The sequence below is a fragment of the Oncorhynchus mykiss genome, chromosome 24, assembly GCF_013265735.2.
Source record: "Oncorhynchus mykiss isolate Arlee chromosome 24, USDA_OmykA_1.1, whole genome shotgun sequence".
Taxonomy (NCBI): domain Eukaryota; kingdom Metazoa; phylum Chordata; class Actinopteri; order Salmoniformes; family Salmonidae; genus Oncorhynchus; species Oncorhynchus mykiss.
In genome coordinates this window covers 33,558,199-33,581,719 of record NC_048588.1, presented here as the reverse complement: position 1 = coordinate 33,581,719, position 23,521 = coordinate 33,558,199, and the positions used below count along the sequence as shown (strand labels likewise).

Below are 23,521 nucleotides of genomic sequence, written 5' to 3'. Positions count from 1 at the left end.
CACACACACAGACACAGACATAGACACACACACACACACACACACACACACACACACACACACACACACACACACAGACACAGACATAGACACACACACACACACACACACACACACACACACACACACACACACACACACACACACACACACACACACACACACACACACACACACACACACGTGTGTGTGATCTGATGATCAGTGTGTATTTGGTGATTCAGCCTAGTGTCACAGGTTCGATGCGGGAATTCATTCACAAACATCTTCGCTGGAAGGGAGGGCGCGCGCTGAGCGGTGTTTCGAAGGACGCGAGGCAGTCACCTTGCGGTCTGAAAGCGGCACGCGCCGCAGGAAATAACCCAAACAAAAAACACAAGCTCACCAACTGCAGTTCTCCCTGAGTGGAGTTGTGTCAGATAGACAGACTGCTATGATAGTCACTCCTCAGCACAGTGTGTGGATATAGAGAGCTGCCAGGTAACCTGCCCTGTCGCGAGACATACTGGTTGAGAGGAGGGGGTTAGACTAGGGGTTTGGCGCGCGATGCGTGAGCAGACATCGCACCGGCAGAGTTTGTGCGTGACATGAAGACGAGAAGAGCTCGAGCTGTGGCCTTGGTCGCGAGCACTCTGTGCGTGTTCTGCCTTTATCCCGTGGAAATGAACGAGGTCGCAGATTGACACGGTAAGGCTCTATGTGTGTACATTTGGATGTAACGTAACGGCGCGTTCAGCCTGTGTAATGCAACAGTGAGACACAGCAGATAGCCTCCGCTCTATTTACTCCCCCCCCCCCCCCCCCCCCCACACACACACCTCCCCTCGGTAACATCATTCCGTGTGGCAGCCAGCCTTCTGTCTTTAAGTCTTTTTGACCGGTGAGGGTTTTGATGTTAACATTGTCAAGGGAAATTTAAAAGTTACAGAACTCTCTTCTCTGCGATGGTTGTCTGGGCAAACGGTGATGCGCGCGACGACTCAATTTCAGCACCGCGGACAGCTCTGGAGGACAAGCGCATGCAGCTACCAGATCCGTCCCGTTTACACAAGCTATGAGACAGACAGAAAGACAGACAGACCATTGCCATGTCTCCTTATTTGACATTGTTTAGCCATGGAGCCAGGAGCAGACTGGGATCAGAAATCGTCCCTGCCATTTCTAACACACCGCCCCATTTTTCCCTTAATACCATCATTATCTGGCTAATGATCATTTTGCTGAGAAAAAAACATCAAGTTAGTTAGGCCCACTGGGCTAAAAAGGGACCAGCCTATCTGGCATTTGCCCGAAATGCTAGATGGCCAGTCTGCCCCTGCTGGGAACACATTCCCGTTGGCAGACTTCACAATGGCATCCATAGGCTACAAAGGCACATATATCCTATTCAATGGGCACAGGCACATCATGTGAAAATCCTGCTATCCTCTCCCGTTGTTTACTCACCCAATCAATGACGAAATCTATGGGCAACTTAAATCTCCCAGACTATTGATTGTTCGGCGTATTAACGCGGTTTATTTAACGGGATAACCGTGGTGTGTTGAATGTGGCAGGCTAGCCTATTGAGAATTTATACCGGCGAGAAGCGCAGTGACCTCTGTAGCCAACGGGCTGAACAACGTTCATGCCTATTTGAGCAGATGTATGTTTATGTGATAGAGAAGAGGATAAATTCATTCGGTTCCGTAATAAAGTGAAATGTGACCTATACTTGAGCACATACAGAGCGACAGGTATGTAATACCGCCCGGTTCCGTAATAAAGTGAAATGTGACCTATACTTGAGCACATACAGAGCGACAGGTATGTAATACCGCGCGCAGCCTTGGTGGGAAAGAGACAGAGCGCGCGAGAGAGAAACACGGTGGTGGTGGAGGAATCTGATTATGATAAATCGGTCTTGCGGGCTGCAGGATGAATGGCTCTTAGGAAGAATGGATCCCGAGCGAACAGCTCTCCTGTTAATGGCGCTGTAATGACGCTGTCATTATTAATTACTTCCCTTGACCCCCTCGTTTCTCGCCTAGCGCTCGAGGGGACACCGGCCGGGCTCGAACTGTTGAGCCCCCAACTCTGCCGACATTCCGACGACCTTGATCAAGTCTATTTGCGCAAAGTTGGACCCATCCCCTTCAAACTCATTTACTTAGTGCTTTCAGCTGCTGAAATCTATTGACATATGTTCTACCTGTGGTTACAATATGTTCTTATGCATAATTGAGGTTAAATATATTTGCTTGAAATACACAAGCGTTTTAGTTATAGTTTACAAGGCCTATATGACATGAGGTAGAGTGAGAGTGTTGTTCATCATGATCATTTTGTGAATTGTGTCTCTGATCCTTTGAAAAGCTACACAAGACCTCAAAGCATGCAAACGTATTATATATATTCTGATGAGGCAATGGTGTGAAGCTGTGGTAGGATTCATGTGAGAGTATAAACTGCTTGGATAGGTTCCCACTGGGTATGGTTCCTGTGCTCTGAGACTTGGTCTGGTTGAATGTTATTGTTCTCCCTCCTCTCTGACAGCCTTCCCTGCTCCCTGATGTGTCACAGGTAGATAACAGATTGATGTGAAAACAGCAAAGTAAGCCCCTATAAAGGATTGATGTCCCCTGCTGCGTTCAGACCCGAACCCCCCACTACCTCTCTGTTTACAGGTAATGACCAGCCCCTTTACCTGTCTGTTACCTGTTACCATGGAGACCACCGCTTCACCATAGAGGAGGATATTCCTCAACCAATCAGAGGGGAGTCCAGTTTCGACCAGAAGGAGTCTAAAGTATTTCCCAACATACACGGCTTCTCTCTGGCACTCCTTATTGGTAACGTGACAATGGCCCGTCCTTGACTTCCACAGCAGGAGGAGGAAGTCCACATTTGTATTATTATTTTTGGCTTGCCACCACTCTTCACAATGGAGAGGAACTTTACTCTCACGAAGGATAGTAGTTCTTGACCAAACTGGACATCATCAAGACATTTTCTATTGTTAACAAATTAACCAATAAGATGATCTGGATCATCCTGGCCCTGCCTGTATGGGCGTGGCGTGGGACTGTTGGCGATGCCCAGTCTAACGAGCGGCGAGTCGTGGCACACATCCCCGGTGACATCATCATAGGAGCCCTGTTCTCTGTCCATCACCAGCCGACAGCGGACAAGGTACAACCCTCTGAGACTAAGGCATCCTTTATGTCCACATGAATGACTGATGGTGTGGGGAAGATGCACAGTGGGGTCTGAGATGATTGACACCCTTGATAAAGATGAGCCTAAATGACTGTATAAAATAAATCATTCAAAAAACTGAGCTATATTGTATGCCATTTTTTTCTTCCAAATCTAAGTGCCAATGCTGTTTAGTAAACACTTTAAGCACAGATTCTGTGTGGAGCAATGGTCTATGATCCCTCCCAATGTGTTCTCCAACTCAGAAAACAGTGGCCTTATCCTCACAAGAATTATTGAAAGGTATTGAAAACAGGCGGGTCAATAATTTGGTCCCTTAACTCCTTCTAAATCTCTTGTTCTGAGCAATTGTATTAGTATAAAATTATATCGTTTCTTTTTTGTTGTTTTTGCATACAGTACAGCTCAGTATTTGAATAATTCACTTTATACGGTCAATGTTGCTCATTTTTATCAAGGTGTCAATCATTTCAGACCCCACTGTATCCATCCCCAGCTGCATAAGTGTAAGAGTGTCTCAGTGCGTGCCGTGAGCAAAGCGGTATCCAGTGTGTGTGTGTGTGTGTGTGTGTGTGTGTGTTTATGTGTGTGTGTGTATTCCTCACCCAGGTACACGAACGTAAATGCGGCTCAGTGCGCGAGCAGTACGGTATCCAGCGTGTTGAGGCCATGCTGCACACTCTAGACCGTATCAACGCTGACCCCCGTATCCTCCCCAACATCAGCCTGGGCTGTGAGATAAGAGACTCCTGCTGGCACTCTGCTGTGGCCCTGGAGCAGAGCATTGAGTTCATACGAGACTCCCTGGTGTCCTCCGACGAGGCCGAGGTGGGGGGAGGCAGTGTGTGGGGGGGCGGCGGGGGAGGAGCCGACGGGAGGGGAGGGCCGAGGTGTGCGGACCCCGCTGCAACCCCCATGCGGGGGAAGAAGCCCATCGTCGGGCTGATAGGACCAGGCTCCAGCTCAGTAGCCATCCAGGTCCAGAACCTCCTACAGCTCTTCAACATACCCCAGATCGCCTACTCTGCTACCAGCATGGACCTCAGTGACAAGGTAGGCACACAATTCTATTCTATTTTACTCTATTCTATTTTACTTTACTCTACTCCATTCTATTCTATGTTATTAGTACTTTATGAGTAGTCTACTGTGTTTCTCTCCAACAGAGTTTGTATGAGTACTTTATGAGTACTGTTACTCTCCAACAGAGTTTGTATAGGTACTTTATGATTACTGTTTCTCTCCAACAGAGTTTGTATAAGTACTTAATGAGTACTGTCATCTCCAACAGAGTTTGTATAAGTACTTAATGAGTACTGTTTATCTCCAACAGAGTTTGTATAAGTACTTAATGAGTACTGTTTATCTCCAACAGAGTTTGTATAAGTACTTTGAGTACTGTTACTCTCCAACAGCGTTTGTATAGGTACTTTATGAGTACTGTTTATCTCCAACAGAGTTTGTATAAGTACTTAATGAGTACTGTTTATCTCCAACAGAGTTTGTATAAGTACTTTATGAGTACTGTTATCTCCAACAGAGTTTGTATAAGTACTTTATAAGTACTGTTTATCTCCAACAGAGTTTGTATAAGTACTTTGAGTACTGTTATCTCCAACAGAGTTTGTATAAGTACTTTATAAGTACTGTTTTCTCCAACAGTTTGTATAAGTACTTTATGAGTACTGTTATCTCCAACAGAGTTTGTATAAGTACTTTATGAGGGTGGTGCCATCGGATGCTCAGCAAGCCAGAGCCATGGTGGACATTGTCAAGAGATACAACTGGAGCTACGTCTCTGCCATCCACACAGAGGGTAAGAACAGCACTCTGTCTGTCTGTCTGTCTGTCTGTCTGTCTGTCTGTCTGTCTGTCTGTCTGTCTGTCTGTCTGTCTGTCTGTCTGTCTGTCTGTCTTTCTGTCTGTCTTTCTGTCTGTCTTTCTGTCTGTCTGTCTGTCTGTCTGTCTGTCTGTCTGTCTGTCTGTCTGTCTGTCTGTCTGTCTGTCTTTCTGTCTGTCTTTCTGTCTGTCTTTCTGTCTGTCTTTCTGTCTGTTTTTCTGTCTGTCTTCCTGTCTGTCTTTCTGTCTGTCTTCCTGTCTGTCTTCCTGTCTGTCTTTCTGTCTGTCTTTTTGTCTGTCTTTCTGTCTGTCTTTCTGTCTGTCCTTCTGTCTTCTTTTTGTCTTTCTGTCTGTCTTTCTGTCTGTCTTCCTGTCTGTCTTTCTGTCTGTCTTCCTGTCTGTCTTCCTGTCTGTCTTTCTGTCTGTCTTTCTGTCTGTCTTTTTGTCTGTCTTTCTATCTGTCTTTCTGTCTGTCTTCCTGTCTGTCTTCCTGTCTGTCTTTCTGTCTGTCTTTTTGTCTGTCTTTCTGTCTTTCTGTCTGTCTGTCTGTCTGTCTTTCTGTCTGTCTTTTTGTCTGTCTTTCTGTCTGTCTTTCTGTCTGTCTGTCTTTCTGTCTGTCTTTCTGTCTTCTTTTTGTCTTGTTTTTGTCCCGCTGCTCTGTGGCCATTCACACAAACAAGAACATTTGAGAGAATGTGTTTTTGGTATTGAGTTTGTGTGTTTCCCTCTTCCCACTCACATCCATGCCTCTTTTTCTCCACTATACTGCGTCCTCCTCTGGCCCTCTCTTTCTCTCTCTCTGGGCGCTGATGACTGGCTGTAATTAATCTGTGGTTTGGCCACAAAGGGAAGTAGGTCTTTAGCTGAACCGTTAATCAGAGTTACACCTTAACACGCACGCACACACACACACACACACACACACACACACACACACACACACACACACACACACACACACACACACACACACACACACACACACACACACACACTGAATATGAGGCTATGGGAGTGTCACTGTAAGGAAGGGAGGAACTGAAACAGTAGTGTTAGACTGCTCTGGTCTCTACTGGTCTGGTCTCTACTGGTCTGATCTGGTCTCTGCTCGTCTGGTCTTGTCTGGTCTGCTCTGGTCTTGTCTGGTCTTGTCTCTACTGGTCTGGTCTCTGCTCGTCTGGTCTGGTCTGGTCTAGTCTTGTCTGGTCTGGTCTTGTCTGGTCTTGTCTGGTATGGTCTTGTCTGGTTTTGTCTGGTCTGGTTTTGTCTTGTCTTGTCTTGTCTGGTCTCTGCTCGTCTGGTTGGGTCTAGTCTTGTCTGGTCTTGTCTGGTCTGGTTTTGTCTGATCTGGTTTTGTCTGGTCTGGTTTTGTCTGGTCTGGTTTTATCAGGACTGGTCTGGTCTTGATTGGTCTTGTCTGGTCTTGTCTGGTCTGGTTTTGTCTGGTCTGGTTTTGTCTTGTCTTGTCTTGTCTGGTCTCTGCTCGTCTGGTTGGGTCTAGTCTTGTCTGGTCTTGTCTGGTCTGGTTTTGTCTGGTCTGGTTTTGTCTGGTCTGGTTTTATCAGGACTGGTCTGGTCTTGACTGGTCTTGTCTGGTTTTGTCTGGTCTGATCTGGTCTGGTCTGGTCCGGTTTGGTCTTGTCTGGTTTGGTTTGGTCTTATCTGGTCTGGTCTTGTCTTGTCTATTCTTGTCTGGTCTGGTTTGGTCTGGTCTGGTCTTTGTTGTTTTGTCTGGTCTTGTCTGGTCTGGTCTAGTCTTGTCTATTCTTGTCTTGTCTGGTCTCATCTTGTCTGGCCTTGTCTGGTCTGGTCTTGTCTAGTCTTGTCTGGTCTGGTCTTGTCTAGTCTTGTCTGGTCTGGTCTTGTCTAGTCTTGTCTCGTCTGGTCCTGTCTGGTCTGGTCTTGTCTGGTCTTGTCTCACCTGGTCATGTCTCATTTCTTAAGGACAACTACTCTGTCTCATCTAGAGAGAGAGAGAACGAGAGAGAGAACGAGAGAGAGAGAAGTTGTGAAAGAGAAGGAGAGAGCGAGAAGGACGAAGTGGAAAGTGATATAATGAGAGAGAGATAAAGGAGAAAGGGGGATCAGCTTTGTAGTGAATTTCCATAAATAAAACAAAATAACAGAGCATTCTCATCAGCCAATTATTGCAGGATATCACCAGGAACCACCAGTCAGGAGGATACAGACAGCTCAGGAAGTATGCTTAGATGAAAAGTAGACATTTTTATATAGAATTAAGCATAATGATTTTAGCTCTAGATTGGAGGAAAAAACAGTTTCAGGTGTTTGAATTTATTTATTTTTATCACGTATTTTGTGCCCCCTCAGATTTTTGGCGTCTGTCTGTCTGTCAGGGGAGATATGGAGGATAGGGAGGAGGGATAGGTAGGGAGAGAGATGGAGGATGAGGAGGAGGGATAGGTAGGGGAGAGATGGAGGATAGGGAGGAGGGATAGGTAGGGAGGGAGATGGAGGATGAGGAGGAGGGATAGGTAGAGGAGATATGGAGGATGGGGAGGAGGGATAGGTAGGGAGAGAGATGGAGGATGAGGAGGAGGGATAGGTAGGGGAGAGATGGAGGATGAGGAGGAGGGATAGGTAGGGGAGAGATGGAGGATGAGGAGGAGGGATAGGTAGGGGAGATATGGAGGATGGGGAGGAGGGATAGGTAGGGAGAGAGATGGAGGATGGGGGGAGGGATATGTAAGGAGAGATGGAGGATGGGGAGGAGGGATAGGTAGGGGAGAGATGGAGGATGGGGAGGAGGGATAGGTAGGGAGAGAGATGGAGGATGGGGGAGGGATAGGTAGGGGAGATATGGAGGATGGGGAGGAGGGATAGGTAGGGAGAGAGATGGAGGATGAGGAGGAGGGATAGGTAGGGGAGAGATGGAGGATGAGGAGGAGGGATAGGTAGGGGAGATATGGAGGATGAGGAGAAGGCATAGGTAGGGGAGATATGGAGGATGAGGAGGAGGGATAGGTAGGGGAGAGAGATGGAGGATAGGGAGGAGGGATAGGTAGGAGAGAGATGGAGGATAGGGAGGAGGGATAGGTAGGGGAGAGATGGAGGATGAGGAGGAGGGATAGGTAGGGGAGAGAGATGGAGGATAGGGAGGAGGGATAGGTAGGGGAGAGAGATGGAGGATAGGGAGGAGGGATAGGTAGGGGAGAGAGATGGAGGATAGGGAGGAGGGATAGGTAGGGGAGAGATGGAGGATGAGGAGGAGGGATAGGTAGGGAGGGAGATGGAGGATGAGGAGGAGGGATAGGTAGGGGAGAGATGGAGGATGAGGAGGAGGGATAGGTAGGGGAGATATGGAGGATGAGGAGGAGGGATAGGTAGGGGAGAGAGATGGAGGATGGGGGAGGGATAGGTAGGGGAGAGAGATGGAGGATGGGGGGGATGGATAGGTAGGGGAGAGATGGAGGATGAGGAGAAGGGATAGGTAGGGGAGAGATGGAGGATAGGGAGGAGGGATAGGTAGGGGAGAGAGATGGAGGATAGGGAGGAGGGATAGGTAGAGGAGATATGGAGGATGGGGGGGAGGGATAGGTAGGGGAGAGATGGAGGATGGGGGGGAGGGATAGGTAGGGGAGAGATGGAGGATGAGGAGGAGGGATAGGTAGGGGAGAGAGATGGAGGATGGGGGAGGGATAGGTAGGGGAGAGAGATGGAGGATGGGGGGGAGGGATAGGTAGGGGAGAGATGGAGGATGAGGAGAAGGGATAGGTAGGGGAGAGATGGAGGATAGGGAGGAGGGATAGGTAGGGGAGAGATGGAGGATGGGGGGGAGGGATAGGTAGGGGAAAGATGGAGGATGAGGAGAAGGGATAGGTAGGGGAGATATGGAGGATGAGGAGGAGGGATAGGTAGGGGAGAGATGGAGGATGAGGAGGAGGGATAGGTAGGGGAGAGAGATGGAGGATGGGGGAGGGATAGGTAGGGGAGAGAGATGGAGGATGGGGGGAGGGATAGGTAGGGAGAGAGATGGAGGATGAGGAGGAGGGATAGGTAGGGGAGAGATGGAGGATGGGGAGGAGGGATAGGTAGGGGGAGATATTAAGGATAGAGAGGAGGGATAGGTAGGGGAGATATGGAGGATGGGGAGGAGGGATAGGTAGGGGAGATATGGATTATGGAGCATGAAGCATTCTGATAAACACTAACTTCTAAATACATCCTCTTTAACCAACCCCCTCTCTCTTAGCCCTCTCTCTATCCCACTGTCCCCTTCCCCCTCCCTATTCCCCCCCTCTCTCTACCCCTGTCATGATCGTCGGAAGCATACTCTGACCAACGTGCAGCGTGATCTGGGTTCCACATATTTTATTGATAAATGAACCGCACAAAAAAAACAAAGAATACACGACCAGTGACATTTATGCAGTGCTCACAGGCAACTACACAGAAACAAGATCCCACAAAACACAGTGGAGAAATGGCTGCCTAAATATGATCCCCAATCAGAGACAACGATAAACAGCTGCCTCTGATTGAGAACCATACCAGGCCAACATAGAAATAAAACACCTAGATAAGAACACCCCCCCCCCAGTCACACCCTACCTAACCAAAATAGAGAATAAAAAGGCTCTCTATGGTCAGGGCGTGACAACCCCTCCCTATCTACATCTCTCTCTCTCTCTCAACCCCTCTCCTTCTCCATATCCCACTGCCCCCCTCTCTATCCCCCCTCTCTCTACCCCAGACAGAGCTGTCTGTCTGGTCTCCTGAGAGGGAACATTAAATGGACAGTGCTTATTTGGTCAGAGATGATACCTCTCAGGGGATTAAAACTGTTGGATTGGAGTGTGTGGGAGAGAGAGAGAAAGAGAGAGTATGTGTGTGTGTCTGTGTCTGTGTGTGTGACGGGTAGTGTCTATGTGTATAGATGTGCTTTTGTGCGTGTGTGATTAATGGGATATGTCAGGGTTGTTGCCATGGTAAACAGGGTCAGAATAATCTGGTTGGAGTTAAAATATATTTAGGAAATACAACATATGTGTGTATGGGTGTGTGTGTTAGTGTGTGTAATATATTAAGGTTGTAGGAGAGACATATCCTCGCCAGACACTAACTTGTGTGTATGTGTGTATTGAGTGTGTGTTGGAGAGTATTGGCCTGTATTGCCACCTCTCACTATTTGAGGTGTAAACTGAGTTGTTATCTTGAACTGTCTCTCTGAAACATGATAGGCTGTCACTCTGCCATTCTACCCTAGGCATTTCTATGTCCTTCTGCCATTCTATGCCAGGCATTTCTATGTTTGACATGTTATTACAAATCTTAAGCAGCACAGGATTAAAGTGAAAGAGGAGGAGGGAGATAGAGGTAATGAACAATAGAGAGAGAGAGAGAGAGAGAGAGAGAGAGAGAGAGATGTTGAGAGACCATTTCACTTAGAATGAATTGATGTCCATTACAGTGGCAGATAATGGTTGTTATTACTGAGGCCTAACACACTGTCTGTCTCTGGCTTCCACTTAGGGGAATATTACATCAACTTCCCACTAAACATGCACACAACACGTTTGTCATGTTCTCAGAACGCGTTTGTCATGTTCTCAGAACACGTTTGTCATGTTCTCAGAACGCGTTTGTCATGTTCTCAGAACGCGTTTGTCATGTTCTCAGAACACGTTTGTCATGTTCTCAGAACACGTTTGTCATGTTCTCAGAACGCGTTTGTCATGTTCTCAGAACACGTTTGTCATGTTCTCAGAACGCGTTTGTCATGTTCTCAGAACGCGTTTGCCATGTTCTCAGAACGCGTTTGCCATGTTCTCAGAACGCGTTTGTCATGTTCTCAGAACGCGTTTGTCACGTTCTCAGAACGCGTTTGTCATGTTCTCAGAACACGTTTGCCACGTTCTCAGAACACGTTTGTCATGTTCTCAGAACACGTTTGTCACGTTCTCAGAACACGTTTGCCACGTTCTCAGAACGCGTTTGTCATGTTCTCAGAACGCGTTTGTCATGTTCTCAGAACGCGTTTGCCATGTTCTCAGAACGCGTTTGCCATGTTCTCAGAACGCGTTTGTCATCTTCTCAGAACGCGTTTGTCACGTTCTCAGAACACGTTTGCCACGTTCTCAGAACACGTTTGTCATGTTCTCAGAACACGTTTGTCACGTTCTCAGAACACGTTTGCCACGTTCTCAGAACACGTTTGTCATGTTCTCAGAACACGTTTGTCATGTTCTCAGAACACGTTTGTCATGTTCTCAGAACACGTTTGTCATGTTCTCAGAACACGTTTGTCATGTTCTCAGAACACGTTTGTCATGTTCTCAGAACACAAGATATTGTTCTTGACACGTTTCATGGTAACATTGCAGGAAAATTCATGTGTCCAGTTTTTTGTGGGTTAGGAGAATATTTCACCAATGTCACACTAAACATACACAGAACATGATTGCCATGTTATCGGAATATAAGATATTCATGTTCTAGACACGTTTCATGGGAACGTTGCCAGAACATTTCTGTTTATCAGTTGTCAGGATGTAGCCTCATGGTAAAATTTAAATATATATATATATTAAAGTTTCCTTACACATCACGTCTTGTTACTTCTGCAAAAGCTAATCAAGGCCCTATTGATAAACCACTGATCCATTCATAGCTGTTTGCCAGTTGGCAAGGTTAAGGATACTCACCAACACACCCAAAAGCCAATCAAGGCCCTATTGATAAACCACTGATCCATTCATAGCTGTTTGCCAGTTGGCAAGGTTAAGGATACTCACAAACACACCCAAATGCTTACCCCTGTCAAGTCATTTTAACAGGTTAACAAGGCCTACCAACATAAGACAACTATACTGAAAACCCTTCAATTGCTGAAATAAGTCAATCAAATCAATGACAGTCAGAATGACTAATGCATGCCATGGACATGGTGGTGTTGAAGGAAGATCGGTGTCCCGAGAGGTTGTGAGATCAGATCCCAGGTGAGGACTGTTGAATAATAATTACTGTATAAATCAACATGCAAAATGTAATCATTTGTCAAATATTTAAATTGAAAAACACTGTATATTAAAAGCACTTTGTGTTTGAGTATCCTTGACAACAGACAAAGAGTTCTGAATGGTTCAGTGGTTCAGGGCCTTGATTGACTTGACAACAGACAAAGAGTTCTGAATGGTTCAGTGGTTCAGGGCCTTGATTGACTTGACAACAGACAAAGAGTTCTGAATGGTTCAGTGGTTCAGGGCCTTGATTGACTTGACAACAGACAAAGAGTTCTGAATGGTTCAGTGGTTCAGGGCCTTGATTGACTTGACAACAGACAAAGAGTTCTGAATGGTTCAGTGGTTCAGGGCCTTGATTGACTTAACAACAGACAAAGAGTTCTGAATGGTTCAGTGGTTCAGGGCCTTGATTGACTTGACAACAGACAAAGAGTTCTGAATGGTTCAGTGGTTCAGGGCCTTGATTGACTTGACAACAGACAAAGAGTTCTGAATGGTTGAGTGGTTCAGGGCCTTGATTGACTTGACAACAGACAAAGAGTTCTGAATGGTTCAGTGGTTCAGGGCCTTGATTGACTTGACAACAGACAAAGAGTTCTGAATGGTTCAGTGGTTCAGGGCCTTGATTGACTTGACAACAGACAAAGAGTTCTGAATGGTTCAGTGGTTCAGGGCCTTGATTGACTTGACAACAGACAAAGAGTTCTGAATGGTTCAGTGGTTCAGGGCCTTGATTGACTTGACAACAGACAAAGAGTTCTGAATGGTTCAGTGGTTCAGGGCCTTGATTGACTTGACAACAGACAAAGAGTTCTGAATGGTTGAGTGGTTCAGGGCCTTGATTGACTTGACAACAGACAAAGAGTTCTGAATGGTTCAGTGGTTCAGGGCCTTGATTGACTTGACAACAGACAAAGAGTTCTGAATGGTTCAGTGGTTCAGGGCCTTGATTGACTTGACAACAGACAAAGAGTTCTGAATGGTTCAGTGGTTCAGGGCCTTGATTGACTTGACAACAGACAAAGAGTTCTGAATGGTTCAGTGGTTCAGGGCCTTGATTGACTTGACAACAGTAACAAGGCGTGATGTGTAATGAATTTTTTTTTTTATGGAATATTCTCCTGACCCTCAGAAAACTAGACACATGAATGTTCTTGCAAATTTCCCATGAAACGTGCCTAACATCAATATCTTACTGTATATTCTGAGAACATTGCAACCTTGTTCTGTGTATGTTTGGTGGGACGTTGATGGAATATTCTCCTAACCCACTGAAAACTGGACACATGAATGCTCTTGCAACGGCCTAGGAAACATGTCTTGAACATTTAATATGGTATATTCTGAGAACATGGTAACCACGTTCTGGGTATGTTCTGTTTGACATTAAGGGAATGTTCTCCTAACTCTTAACTCGAACGCCAATAGGTTCTCAGAAGGTTTTTGCTAACAATGTTTGGTAACACTTCACTTGACGCCCAGTGACATAATGTGTTATGACACGGTCATAACCATGAAATAATAAGTCATAACAGCTGACATAACGTGTCATAACCTGTTAATAATATGGACATACCACTGTCATGAAACATATATTTAGACCTGTTGTGACATATATTGTGTTACTTTATGGCTGGTTATGACACCTACGTAAGAGTGTCAAAGCCCACTAAACCTTCCAGGGTAGTTACTATATATACCTACATAAGAGTGTCAAAGCCCACTAAACCTACCAGGGTAGTTACTATATATACCTACATAAGAGTGTCAAAGCCCACTAAACCTACCAGGGTAGTTACTTTATGGCTGGTTATGACACCTACATAAGAGTGTCATAGCCCACTAAACCTACCAGGGTAGTTACTTTATGGCTGGTTATGACACCTACATAAGAGTGTCAAAGCCCACTAAACCTACCAGGGTAGTTATTTTATGGCTGGTTATGACACCTACGTAAGAGTGTCAAAGCCCACTAAACCTACCAGGGTAGTTACTATATATACCTACATAAGAGTGTCAAAGCCCACTAAATCTACCAGGGTAGTTACTATATATACCTACGTAAGAGTGTCAAAGCCCACTAAACCTACCAGGGTAGTTACTTTATGGCTGGTTATGACACCTACGTAAGAGTGTCAATGCCCACTAAACCTACCAGGGTAGTTACTTTATGGCTGGTTATGACACCTACGTAAGAGTGTCAAAGCCCACTAAACCTACCAGGGTAGTTACTTTATGGCTGGTTATGACACCTACATAAGAGTGTCAAAGCCCACTAAACCTACAAGGGTAGTTATTTTATGGCTGGTTATGACACCTACATAAGAGTGTCAAAGCCCACTAAACCTACCAGGGTAGTTACTTTATGGCTGGTTATGACACCTACATAAGAGTGTCAAAGCCCACTAAACCTACCAGGGTAGTTACTTTATGGCTGGTTATGACACCTACGTAAGAGTGTCAAAGCCCACTAAACCTACCAGGGTAGTTACTTTATGGCTGGTTATGACACCTACGTAAGAGTGTCAAAGCCCACTAAACCTACCAGGGTAGTTACTTTATGGCTGGTTATGACACCTACGTAAGAGTGTCATAGCCCACTAAACCTACCAGGGTAGTTACTTTATGGCTGGTTATGACACCTACATAAGAGTGTCAAAGCCCACTAAACCTACCAGGGTAGTTACTATATATACCTACATAAGAGTGTCAAAGCCCACTAAACCTACCAGGGTAGTTACTTTATGGCTGGTTATGACACCTACATAAGAGTGTCATAGCCCACTAAACCTACCAGGGTAGTTACTTTATGGCTGGTTATGACACCTACATAAGAGTGTCAAAGCCCACTAAACCTACCAGGGTAGTTATTTTATGGCTGGTTATGACACCTACGTAAGAGTGTCAAAGCCCACTAAACCTACCAGGGTAGTTACTATATATACCTACATAAGAGTGTCAAAGCCCACTAAATCTACCAGGGTAGTTACTATATATACCTACGTAAGAGTGTCAAAGCCCACTAAACCTACCAGGGTAGTTACTTTATGGCTGGTTATGACACCTACGTAAGAGTGTCAATGCCCACTAAACCTACCAGGGTAGTTACTTTATGGCTGGTTATGACACCTACGTAAGAGTGTCAAAGCCCACTAAACCTACCAGGGTAGTTACTTTATGGCTGGTTATGACACCTACATAAGAGTGTCAAAGCCCACTAAACCTACAAGGGTAGTTATTTTATGGCTGGTTATGACACCTACATAAGAGTGTCAAAGCCCACTAAACCTACCAGGGTAGTTACTTTATGGCTGGTTATGACACCTACATAAGAGTGTCAAAGCCCACTAAACCTACCAGGGTAGTTACTTTATGGCTGGTTATGACACCTACGTAAGAGTGTCAAAGCCCACTAAACCTACCAGGGTAGTTACTTTATGGCTGGTTATGACACCTACGTAAGAGTGTCAAAGCCCACTAAACCTACCAGGGTAGTTACTTTATGGCTGGTTATGACACCTACGTAAGAGTGTCAAAGCCCACTAAACCTACCAGGGTAGTTACTTTATGGCTGGTTATGACACCTACGTAAGAGTGTCAAAGCCCACTAAACCTACCAGGGTAGTTACTTTATGGCTGGTTATGACACCTACGTAAGAGTGTCAAAGCCCACTAAACCTACCAGGGTAGTTACTTTATGGCTGGTTATGACACCTACGTAAGAGTGTCAAAGCCCACTAAACCTACCAGGGTAGTTACTTTATGGCTGGTTATGACACCAACGTAAGAGTGTCAAAGCCCACTTAACCTACAAGGGTAGTTATTTTATGGCTGGTTATGACACCTACATAAGAGTGTCAAAGCCCACTAAACCTACCAGGGTAGTTACTTTATGGCTGGTTATGACACCTACATAAGAGTGTCAAAACCCACTAAAACCTACAAGGGTAGTTACTTTATGGCTGGTTATGACACCTACATAAGAGTGTCAAAGCCCACTAAACCTACCAGGGTAGTTACTTTATGGCTGGTTATGACACCTACATAAGAGTGTCAAAGCCCACTAAACCTACCAGGGTAGTTACTTTATGGCTGGTTATGACACCTACGTAAGAGTGTCAAAGCCCACTAAACCTACCAGGGTAGTTACTTTATGGCTGGTTATAACACCTACGTAAGAGTGTCAAAGCCCACTAAAACCTACCAGGGTAGTTACTTTATGGCTGGTTATGACACCTACGTAAGAGTGTCAAAGCCCACTAAACCTACCAGGGTAGTTACTTTATGGCTGGTTATGACACCTACGTAAGAGTGTCAAAGCCCACTAAACCTACCAGGGTAGTTACTTTATGGCTGGTTATGACACCTACGTAAGAGTGTCAAAGCCCACTAAACCTACCAGGGTAGTTACTTTATGGCTGGTTATGACACCTACGTAAGAGTGTCAAAGCCCACTAAACCTACCAGGGTAGTTACTGTATTTACAGGGTAGTTACTGTATTTATCTTCAAAATATTCTCACATCACCCACGACTTCAAGTGAATACTATGGATGACGGAGAAACCAGAGAGGAAATAACTGAACAAGAAGATGAGGAGATCTGAGTGGAGGAGAATGAGCTGAGAAGAGATGAGGGGTGGTCAGGTGTTTCTAGTGTGAGCCAGAGTCCTGGTGAGAATTGGTTTGTCCTGAGCAGATAATTGCCATTGTGATGGGAACGGCTGTGACACAGCTGAGACCGAATGGAGAGCACATTATGTGTTGTTGGCTGCTGTTCCGCTCTGCTCACTTCTGTGTCTCTAAAGCTATTATATTGTGTATAGAGATATATGTTTCTCTGCTCTCTATTTTCCTCACTCCCGCCAGGAAGCAGGCTCTCCTTAGCTCTCTCACTGTGTCTTTGTGCATAGATGTGTGTGTAGATGAGATAGATTCCCAGTTTGACTGGTTACGTGCCATTCGGCCTGGAGTGTGTGTGTTTACCCACATAAAAAATACTATAGTATACTGTAAATAGTGTAGTATTTCTATATACTATAGTATTCACTGTAGTGTTTTTGTGGACTTTACTGTAGTATGACTGTTTACTGTAGTGTTTTTGTGGACTTTACTGTAGTATGACTGTTTACTGTAGTGTTTTTGTGGACTTTACTGTAGTATGACTGTTTACTGTAGTGTTTTTGTGGACTTTACTGTAGTATGACTGTTTACTATAGTGTTTTTGTGGACTTTACTGTAGTATGACTGTTTACTGTAGTGTTTTTGTGGACTTTACTGTAGTATGACTGTTTACTGTAGTGTTTTTGTGGACTTTACTGTAGTATGACTGTTTACTGTAGTGTTTTTGTGGACTTTACTGTAGTATGACTGTTTAATTTAGTGTTTTTGTGGACTTTACTGTAGTATGACTGTTTACTGTAGTGGTTTTGTGGACTTTACTGTAGTATGACTGTTTACTGTAGTGGTTTTGTGGACTTTACTGTAGTATGACTGTTTACTGTAGTGTTTTTGTGGACTTTACTGTAGTATGACTGTTTACTGTAGTGTTTTTGTGGACTTTACTGTAGTATGACTGTTTACTGTAGTGTTTTTGTGGACTTTACTGTAGTATGACTGTTTACTGTAGTGTTTTTGTGGACTTTACTGTAGTATGACTGTTTACTGTAGTGTTTTTGTGGACTTTACTGTAGTATGACTGTTTACTGTAGTGTTTTTGTGGACTTTACTGTAGTATGACTGTTTACTGTAGTGTTTTTGTGGACTTTACTGTAGTATGACTGTTTACTGTAGTGTTTTTGTGGACTTTACTGTAGTATGACTGTTTACTGTAGTGTTTTTGTGGACTTTACTGTAGTATGACTGTTTACTGTAGTGTTTTTGTGGACTTTACTGTAGTATGACTGTTTACTGTAGTGGTTTTGTGGACTTTACTGTAGTATGACTGTTTACTGTAGTGGTTTTGTGGACTTTACTGTAGTATGACTGTTTACTGTAGTGTTTTTGTGGACTTTACTGTAGTATGACTGTTTACTGTAGTGTTTTTGTGGACTTCACTGTAGTATGACTGTTTACTGTAGTGTTTTTGTGGACTTTACTGTAGTATGACTGTTTACTGTAGTGTTTTTGTGGACTTTACTGTAGTATGACTGTTTACTGTAGTGTTTTTGTGGACTTTACTGTAGTATGACTGTTTACTGTAGTGTTTTTGTGGACTTTACTGTAGTATGAATGTTTACTGTAGTGTTTTTGTGGACTTTACTGTAGTATGACTGTTTACTGTAGTGTTTTTGTGGACTTTACTGTAGTATGACTGTTTACTGTAGTGTTTTTGTGGACTTTACTGTAGTATGACTGTTTACTGTAGTGTTTTTGCGGACTTTACTGTAGTATGACTGTTTACTGTAGTGTTTTTGTGGACTTTACTGTAGTATGACTGTTTACTGTAGTGTTTTTGTGGACTTTACTGTAGTATGACTGTTTACTGTAGTGTTTTTGTGGACTTTACTGTAGTATGACTGTTTACTGTAGTGTTTTTGTGGACTTTACTGTGGTATGACTGTTCACTGTAGTGTTTTTGTGGACTTTACTGTAGTATGACTGTTTACTGTAGTGTTTTTGTGGACTTTACTGTAGTATGACTGTTTACTGTAGTGTTTTTGTGGACTTTACTGTAGTATGACTGTTCACTGTAGTGTTTTTGTGGACTTTACTGTAGTATGACTGTTTACTGTAGTGTTTTTGTGGACTTTACTGTAGTATGACTGTTTACTGTAGTGTTTTTGTGGACTTTACTGTAGTATGACTGTTTACTGTAGTGTTTTTGCGGACACGACTGTAGTATACTGTAGTATTCACTGTACATTTTAACATTTAACATATGTCATTTAGCAGATGCTCTTATCCAGAGCGACTTACAGTAGTGAGTGCATCCATTTTCATACTTAATATTGATACATAGTATTGAAAATATATGCACTCGGTAAATTACTGTAGTTTTGTGAGTGCTACCTACTGTAAGTAGGTAGAACTGGAGTCTGAGCAAAGCTTCTGCTTTTGTATACTACAACATAATATAGTAAGTACAATACAATCGAGGGATACTACAGTGTGTAGTATAGTATTCTACAGTATACTACAACATAATATAGGATATAGTAAGTACTACACACGATTGAGGGATACTACAGTGTGTAGTATAGTATTCTACAGTATACTACAACATAATATAGGATATAGTAAGTACTACACACGATTGAGGGATACTACAGTGTGTAGTATAGTATTCTACAGTATACTACAACATAATATAGGATATAGTAAGTACTTCACACGATTGAGGGATACTACAGTGTGTAGTATAGTATTCCACAGTATACTACATACAGTTGAAGTCGGAAGTTTACACCTTAGCCAAATACATTTAAACTCAGTTTTTCACAATTCCTGACATTTAATCCTAGTAAAAATTCCCTGTCTTGAGGTCAGTTAGGATCACCACTTTATTATAAGACTGTGAAATGTCAGAATAATAGTAGAGAGCATGATTTATTTCAGCTTTTATTTATTTCATTACATTTACAGTGGGTCAGAAGTTTACATACACTCAATTAGTATTTGGTAGCATTGCCTTTAAATTGTTTAACTTGTGTCAAACGTTTCGGGTAGCCTTCCACAAGCTTTCCACAATAAGTTGGGTGAATGTTGGCCCATTCCTCCTGACAGAGCTGGTGTAACTGAGTCAGATTTGTAGGCCTCCTCGCTTGCACACGCTTTTTCAGTTCTGCCCACAAATTATCTATGGGATTAAGGTCAGGGCTTTGTGATGGCCACTCCAATACCTTGACTTTGTTGTCCATAAGCTATTTTGCCACAACTTTGGAGGTCTGCTTGGGGTCATTGTCCATTTGGAAGACCAATTTGCAACCAAGCTTTAACTTCCTGACTGATGTCTTGAGATGTGGCTTCAATATATCCACATAATTTCTCTCCTCATGATGCCATCAATTTTGTGAAGTGCACCAGTCCCTCCTGAAGAAAAGCAACACCACAACATGATGCTGCCACCCCGTGCTTCAAAGTTGGGATGGTGTTCTTTGGCTGGCAAACATCCCCCTTTTTCCTCCAAACATAACGTTGGTCATTATGGCCAAACAGTTCTATTTGTGTTTCATCAGACCAGAGGACATTTCTCCAAAAAGTACGATCTTTGTCCCCATGTGCAGTTGCAAACCGTAGTCTGGCTTTTTTTATGGCGATATTGGAGCAGTGGCTTCTTCCTTGCTGAGCGGCTTTTCAGGTTATGCCGATATTGGACTCGTTTTACCGTGGATATAGATACTTTCGTACCTGTTTCCTCCAGCATCCTTTGCTCTGTTGTTCTGGGATTGATTTGCACTTTTCGCACCACAGTACGTTCCTGAGCAGTATGATGGCTGCGTTGTCCCATGGTGTTTATACTTGCATACTATTGTGTGTACAGATGAACGTACCTTCAGGCGTTTGGAAATTGCTCCCAAGGATGAACCAGACTTGTGGAGGCATACAAGTTTGAAAGTTGGCCTTGACATACATCCACAGGTACACCTCCAATTGACTCAAATTATGTCAATTAGCCTATCAGAAGCTTCTAAAGCCATGACATAATTTTCTAGAATTTTCCAAGCTGTTTAAAGGCACAGTCAACTTAGTGTATGTAAACTTCTGACCCACTGGAGTTGTGATACAGTGAATTATAAGTGAATTAATCTGTCTGTAAACAATTGTTGGAAAAATGACTTGTGTCATGCACAAAGTAGATGTCCTAACCGACTTGCCAAAACTATAGTTTGTTAACAAGAAATTTGTGGAGTGGTTGAAAAACGAGTTGTAATGACTCCAACCTATGTGTATGTAAACTTCCCACTTCAACTGTATCACTATAGCATTATATAGATTTCTATAGTAAGTACTAAGGTATTCTATAGTAAACTAGCATTTTTTTCATGTGGGGATCTGAGTGTGTTTATGTGTGTGTATCCTGTAAGTGGTGTCATGTCAGGGTCTAAAGAATCTTCTCTCCTCTGATCGCCGTGGCAACATCTGTTCTCTGTCACAGGAATTTACAGCGTCAGACACGTCACATAGCCTGGCCCCGGACACAATGCATGTCTGTGAATTTGCGCTTATTAAGTGTCTGCATTTGTGTGTAAGTGTCTGTTGGCTTGGACATGAGCATACGTGTGTTTGAGTGTGTGTATGTATGTGTGGTATGGGGTGAGCGTGTGTGAGTGTGTGTGTGTGTGTGTGTAAGGGGTTGGGCTGTCTGTGCCATCTGTCTCCTGCTCCTCTCACTGAGACACTAATTACAGGACTTTACACGTTGCCCTGCTACCCAAGACCACACACACGCACACGCACACACACGCACACCAGAGGATGCTGGTGGGAGGAGCTATAAGAGGACGGGCTCATTGTAATAACTGGAATGGAATCAGTGGAACGGAGTCAAACATGTTGTTTTCATGTGTTTTCATGTTGTTTTCATGTGTTTTCATGTTGTTTTCATGTGTTTTCCAGTTTTAATGTCACGTGCACAAGGACAGTGAAATGCCTTTCTGGCCAGCTCAACAATGCACTTATCAATATCAACCTAATACTAAAACACACAATAAGAAATAAGAAAAATATGAGAAAGTAAGAAGTTATACTGTATATATACAGGGTCAGTTCCAGTACCATATTAACAATGTGATAGAGGTAGATATATATAGTGGCCAAGGCTTTCGACTCTGTCAATCACCGTATTCTTATCAGCAGATTTACCAACCTTTGTTTCTCAAATGACTGGTTCAGCAACTACTTCGCAGACAGAGTTCAGTGTGTCAAATCGGAGGGCCTGTTGTCCGGACCTCTGGCAGTCTCTATGGGGGTACCACAGGGTTCAATTCTCGGGCCGACTCTTTTCTCTGTATATATCAACGATGTCGCTCTTGCTGCGGGTGATTCTTTGATCCACCTCTACGCAGACGACACCATTCTGTATACTTCTGGCCCTTCTTTGGACACTGTGTTAACTAACCTCCAGACGAGCTTCAATGCCATACAACACTCCTTCCGTGGCCTCCAACTGCTCTTAAACTCTAGTAAAACTAAATGCATGCTCTTCAACCGACTGCACCTGCCCGTCCGACTAGCATCATACTCTTGGCGGTTCTGACTTAGAATATGTGGGCAACTGCAAATACAGTACCTAGGTGTCTGGTTAGACTGTAAACTCTCCTTCCAAACCCATATCAAACATCTCCAATCCAAAATTAAATCTAGAATTGGCTTCCTATTTCACAACAAAGTCTCCTTCACTCATGTTGCCAAACATACCCTCGTAAAACTGACTATCCTACCGATCCTCGACTTCGGCGATGTCATTTACAAAATAGCCTCCAACACTCTACTCAGAAAACTGGATGCAGTCTATCACAGGGCCATCCATTTTGTCACCAAAGCCCCATATACCACCCACCACTGCGACCTGTATGCTCTAGTCGGCTGGCCCTCGCTTCATATTGGTTGCCAGACCCACTGGCTCCAGGTCATCTATAAGTCTATGCTAGGTAAAGCTCCGCCTTATCTCAGCTCACTGGTCACGGTAACAACACCCAATACCTGCTGGAGCACGTGCCCCAGCAGGTATATCTCACTGGTCATCCCCAAAGCCAACACTGTCATGACTTCTCCCGAAGTCGATGCCTCTCCTTGTTCGGGCGGTGTTCGGCGGTCGATGTCGCCGGTCTTCTAGCCATCGCTGATCCATTTTTCATTTTCCATTTGTGTTGTCTTGTTTTCCCACACACCTGGTTTCATTTCCCTCATTATGTGTTGTGTATTTAGCCCTCTGTTTCCCTCATGTCTTTGTGCGTGATTGTTTATTGTTAGGTCGTATGTTTCCGTTTATTCCCGGGTGCTGTTTTACCCGTGTTTAGTCGCTATTTTGTTCGCACATTGGGTTTGTTTTTTATTTTTTTATTTTTTTTTAATGTATCTGTTACTTTACCAGGTAAGTTGACTGAGAACACATTCTCATTTACAGCAACAACCTGGGGAATAGTTACAGGGGAGAGGAGGGGGATGAATGAGCCAATTGTAAACTGGGGATGATTAGGTGACCGTGATGGTTTGAGGGCCAGATTGGGAATTTAGCCAGGACACCGGGGTTAACACCCCTACTCTTACGATAAGTGCCATGTGAACTTTAATTATCTCAGAGAGTCAGGACACCCGTTTAACGTCCCATCTGAAAGACGGCACCCTACACAGGGCAGTGTCCCCAATCAAACTGACCACCGTTACTTTGTGCTATTGCCTTTATTAAAAGTGCGTTGGTCACGTATCTCTGCTCTCCTGCGCCTGACTTCATGCACCAGCTACACCCACCGCCTGACAAACACCTACTTTGGCCGCCTTTCCTTCCAGTTCTCTGCTGCCAGTGACTGGAACGAATTGCAAAAATCGCTGAAGCTGGAGA

The 23,521-nt window shown here is 44.1% G+C and overlaps 1 protein-coding gene across 1 annotated transcript in view; it reads left to right on the top strand.

Moving 5' to 3' along the window:
- Positions 1-243: 243 nt before the first annotated feature.
- The window catches only part of LOC110503210 (metabotropic glutamate receptor 5), a 131,712-nt gene continuing 108,434 nt past the window's right edge, over positions 244-23,521 (top strand). Inside the window, exons 1-4 of the mRNA XM_036961649.1 lie at positions 244-687; positions 2,667-3,171; positions 3,808-4,251; positions 4,900-5,014. Coding sequence (XP_036817544.1) covers positions 3,019-3,171; positions 3,808-4,251; positions 4,900-5,014 — 712 coding nt within the window. The 5' untranslated portion in view covers positions 244-687; positions 2,667-3,018. The remainder of the gene's footprint in view (positions 688-2,666; positions 3,172-3,807; positions 4,252-4,899; positions 5,015-23,521) is intronic.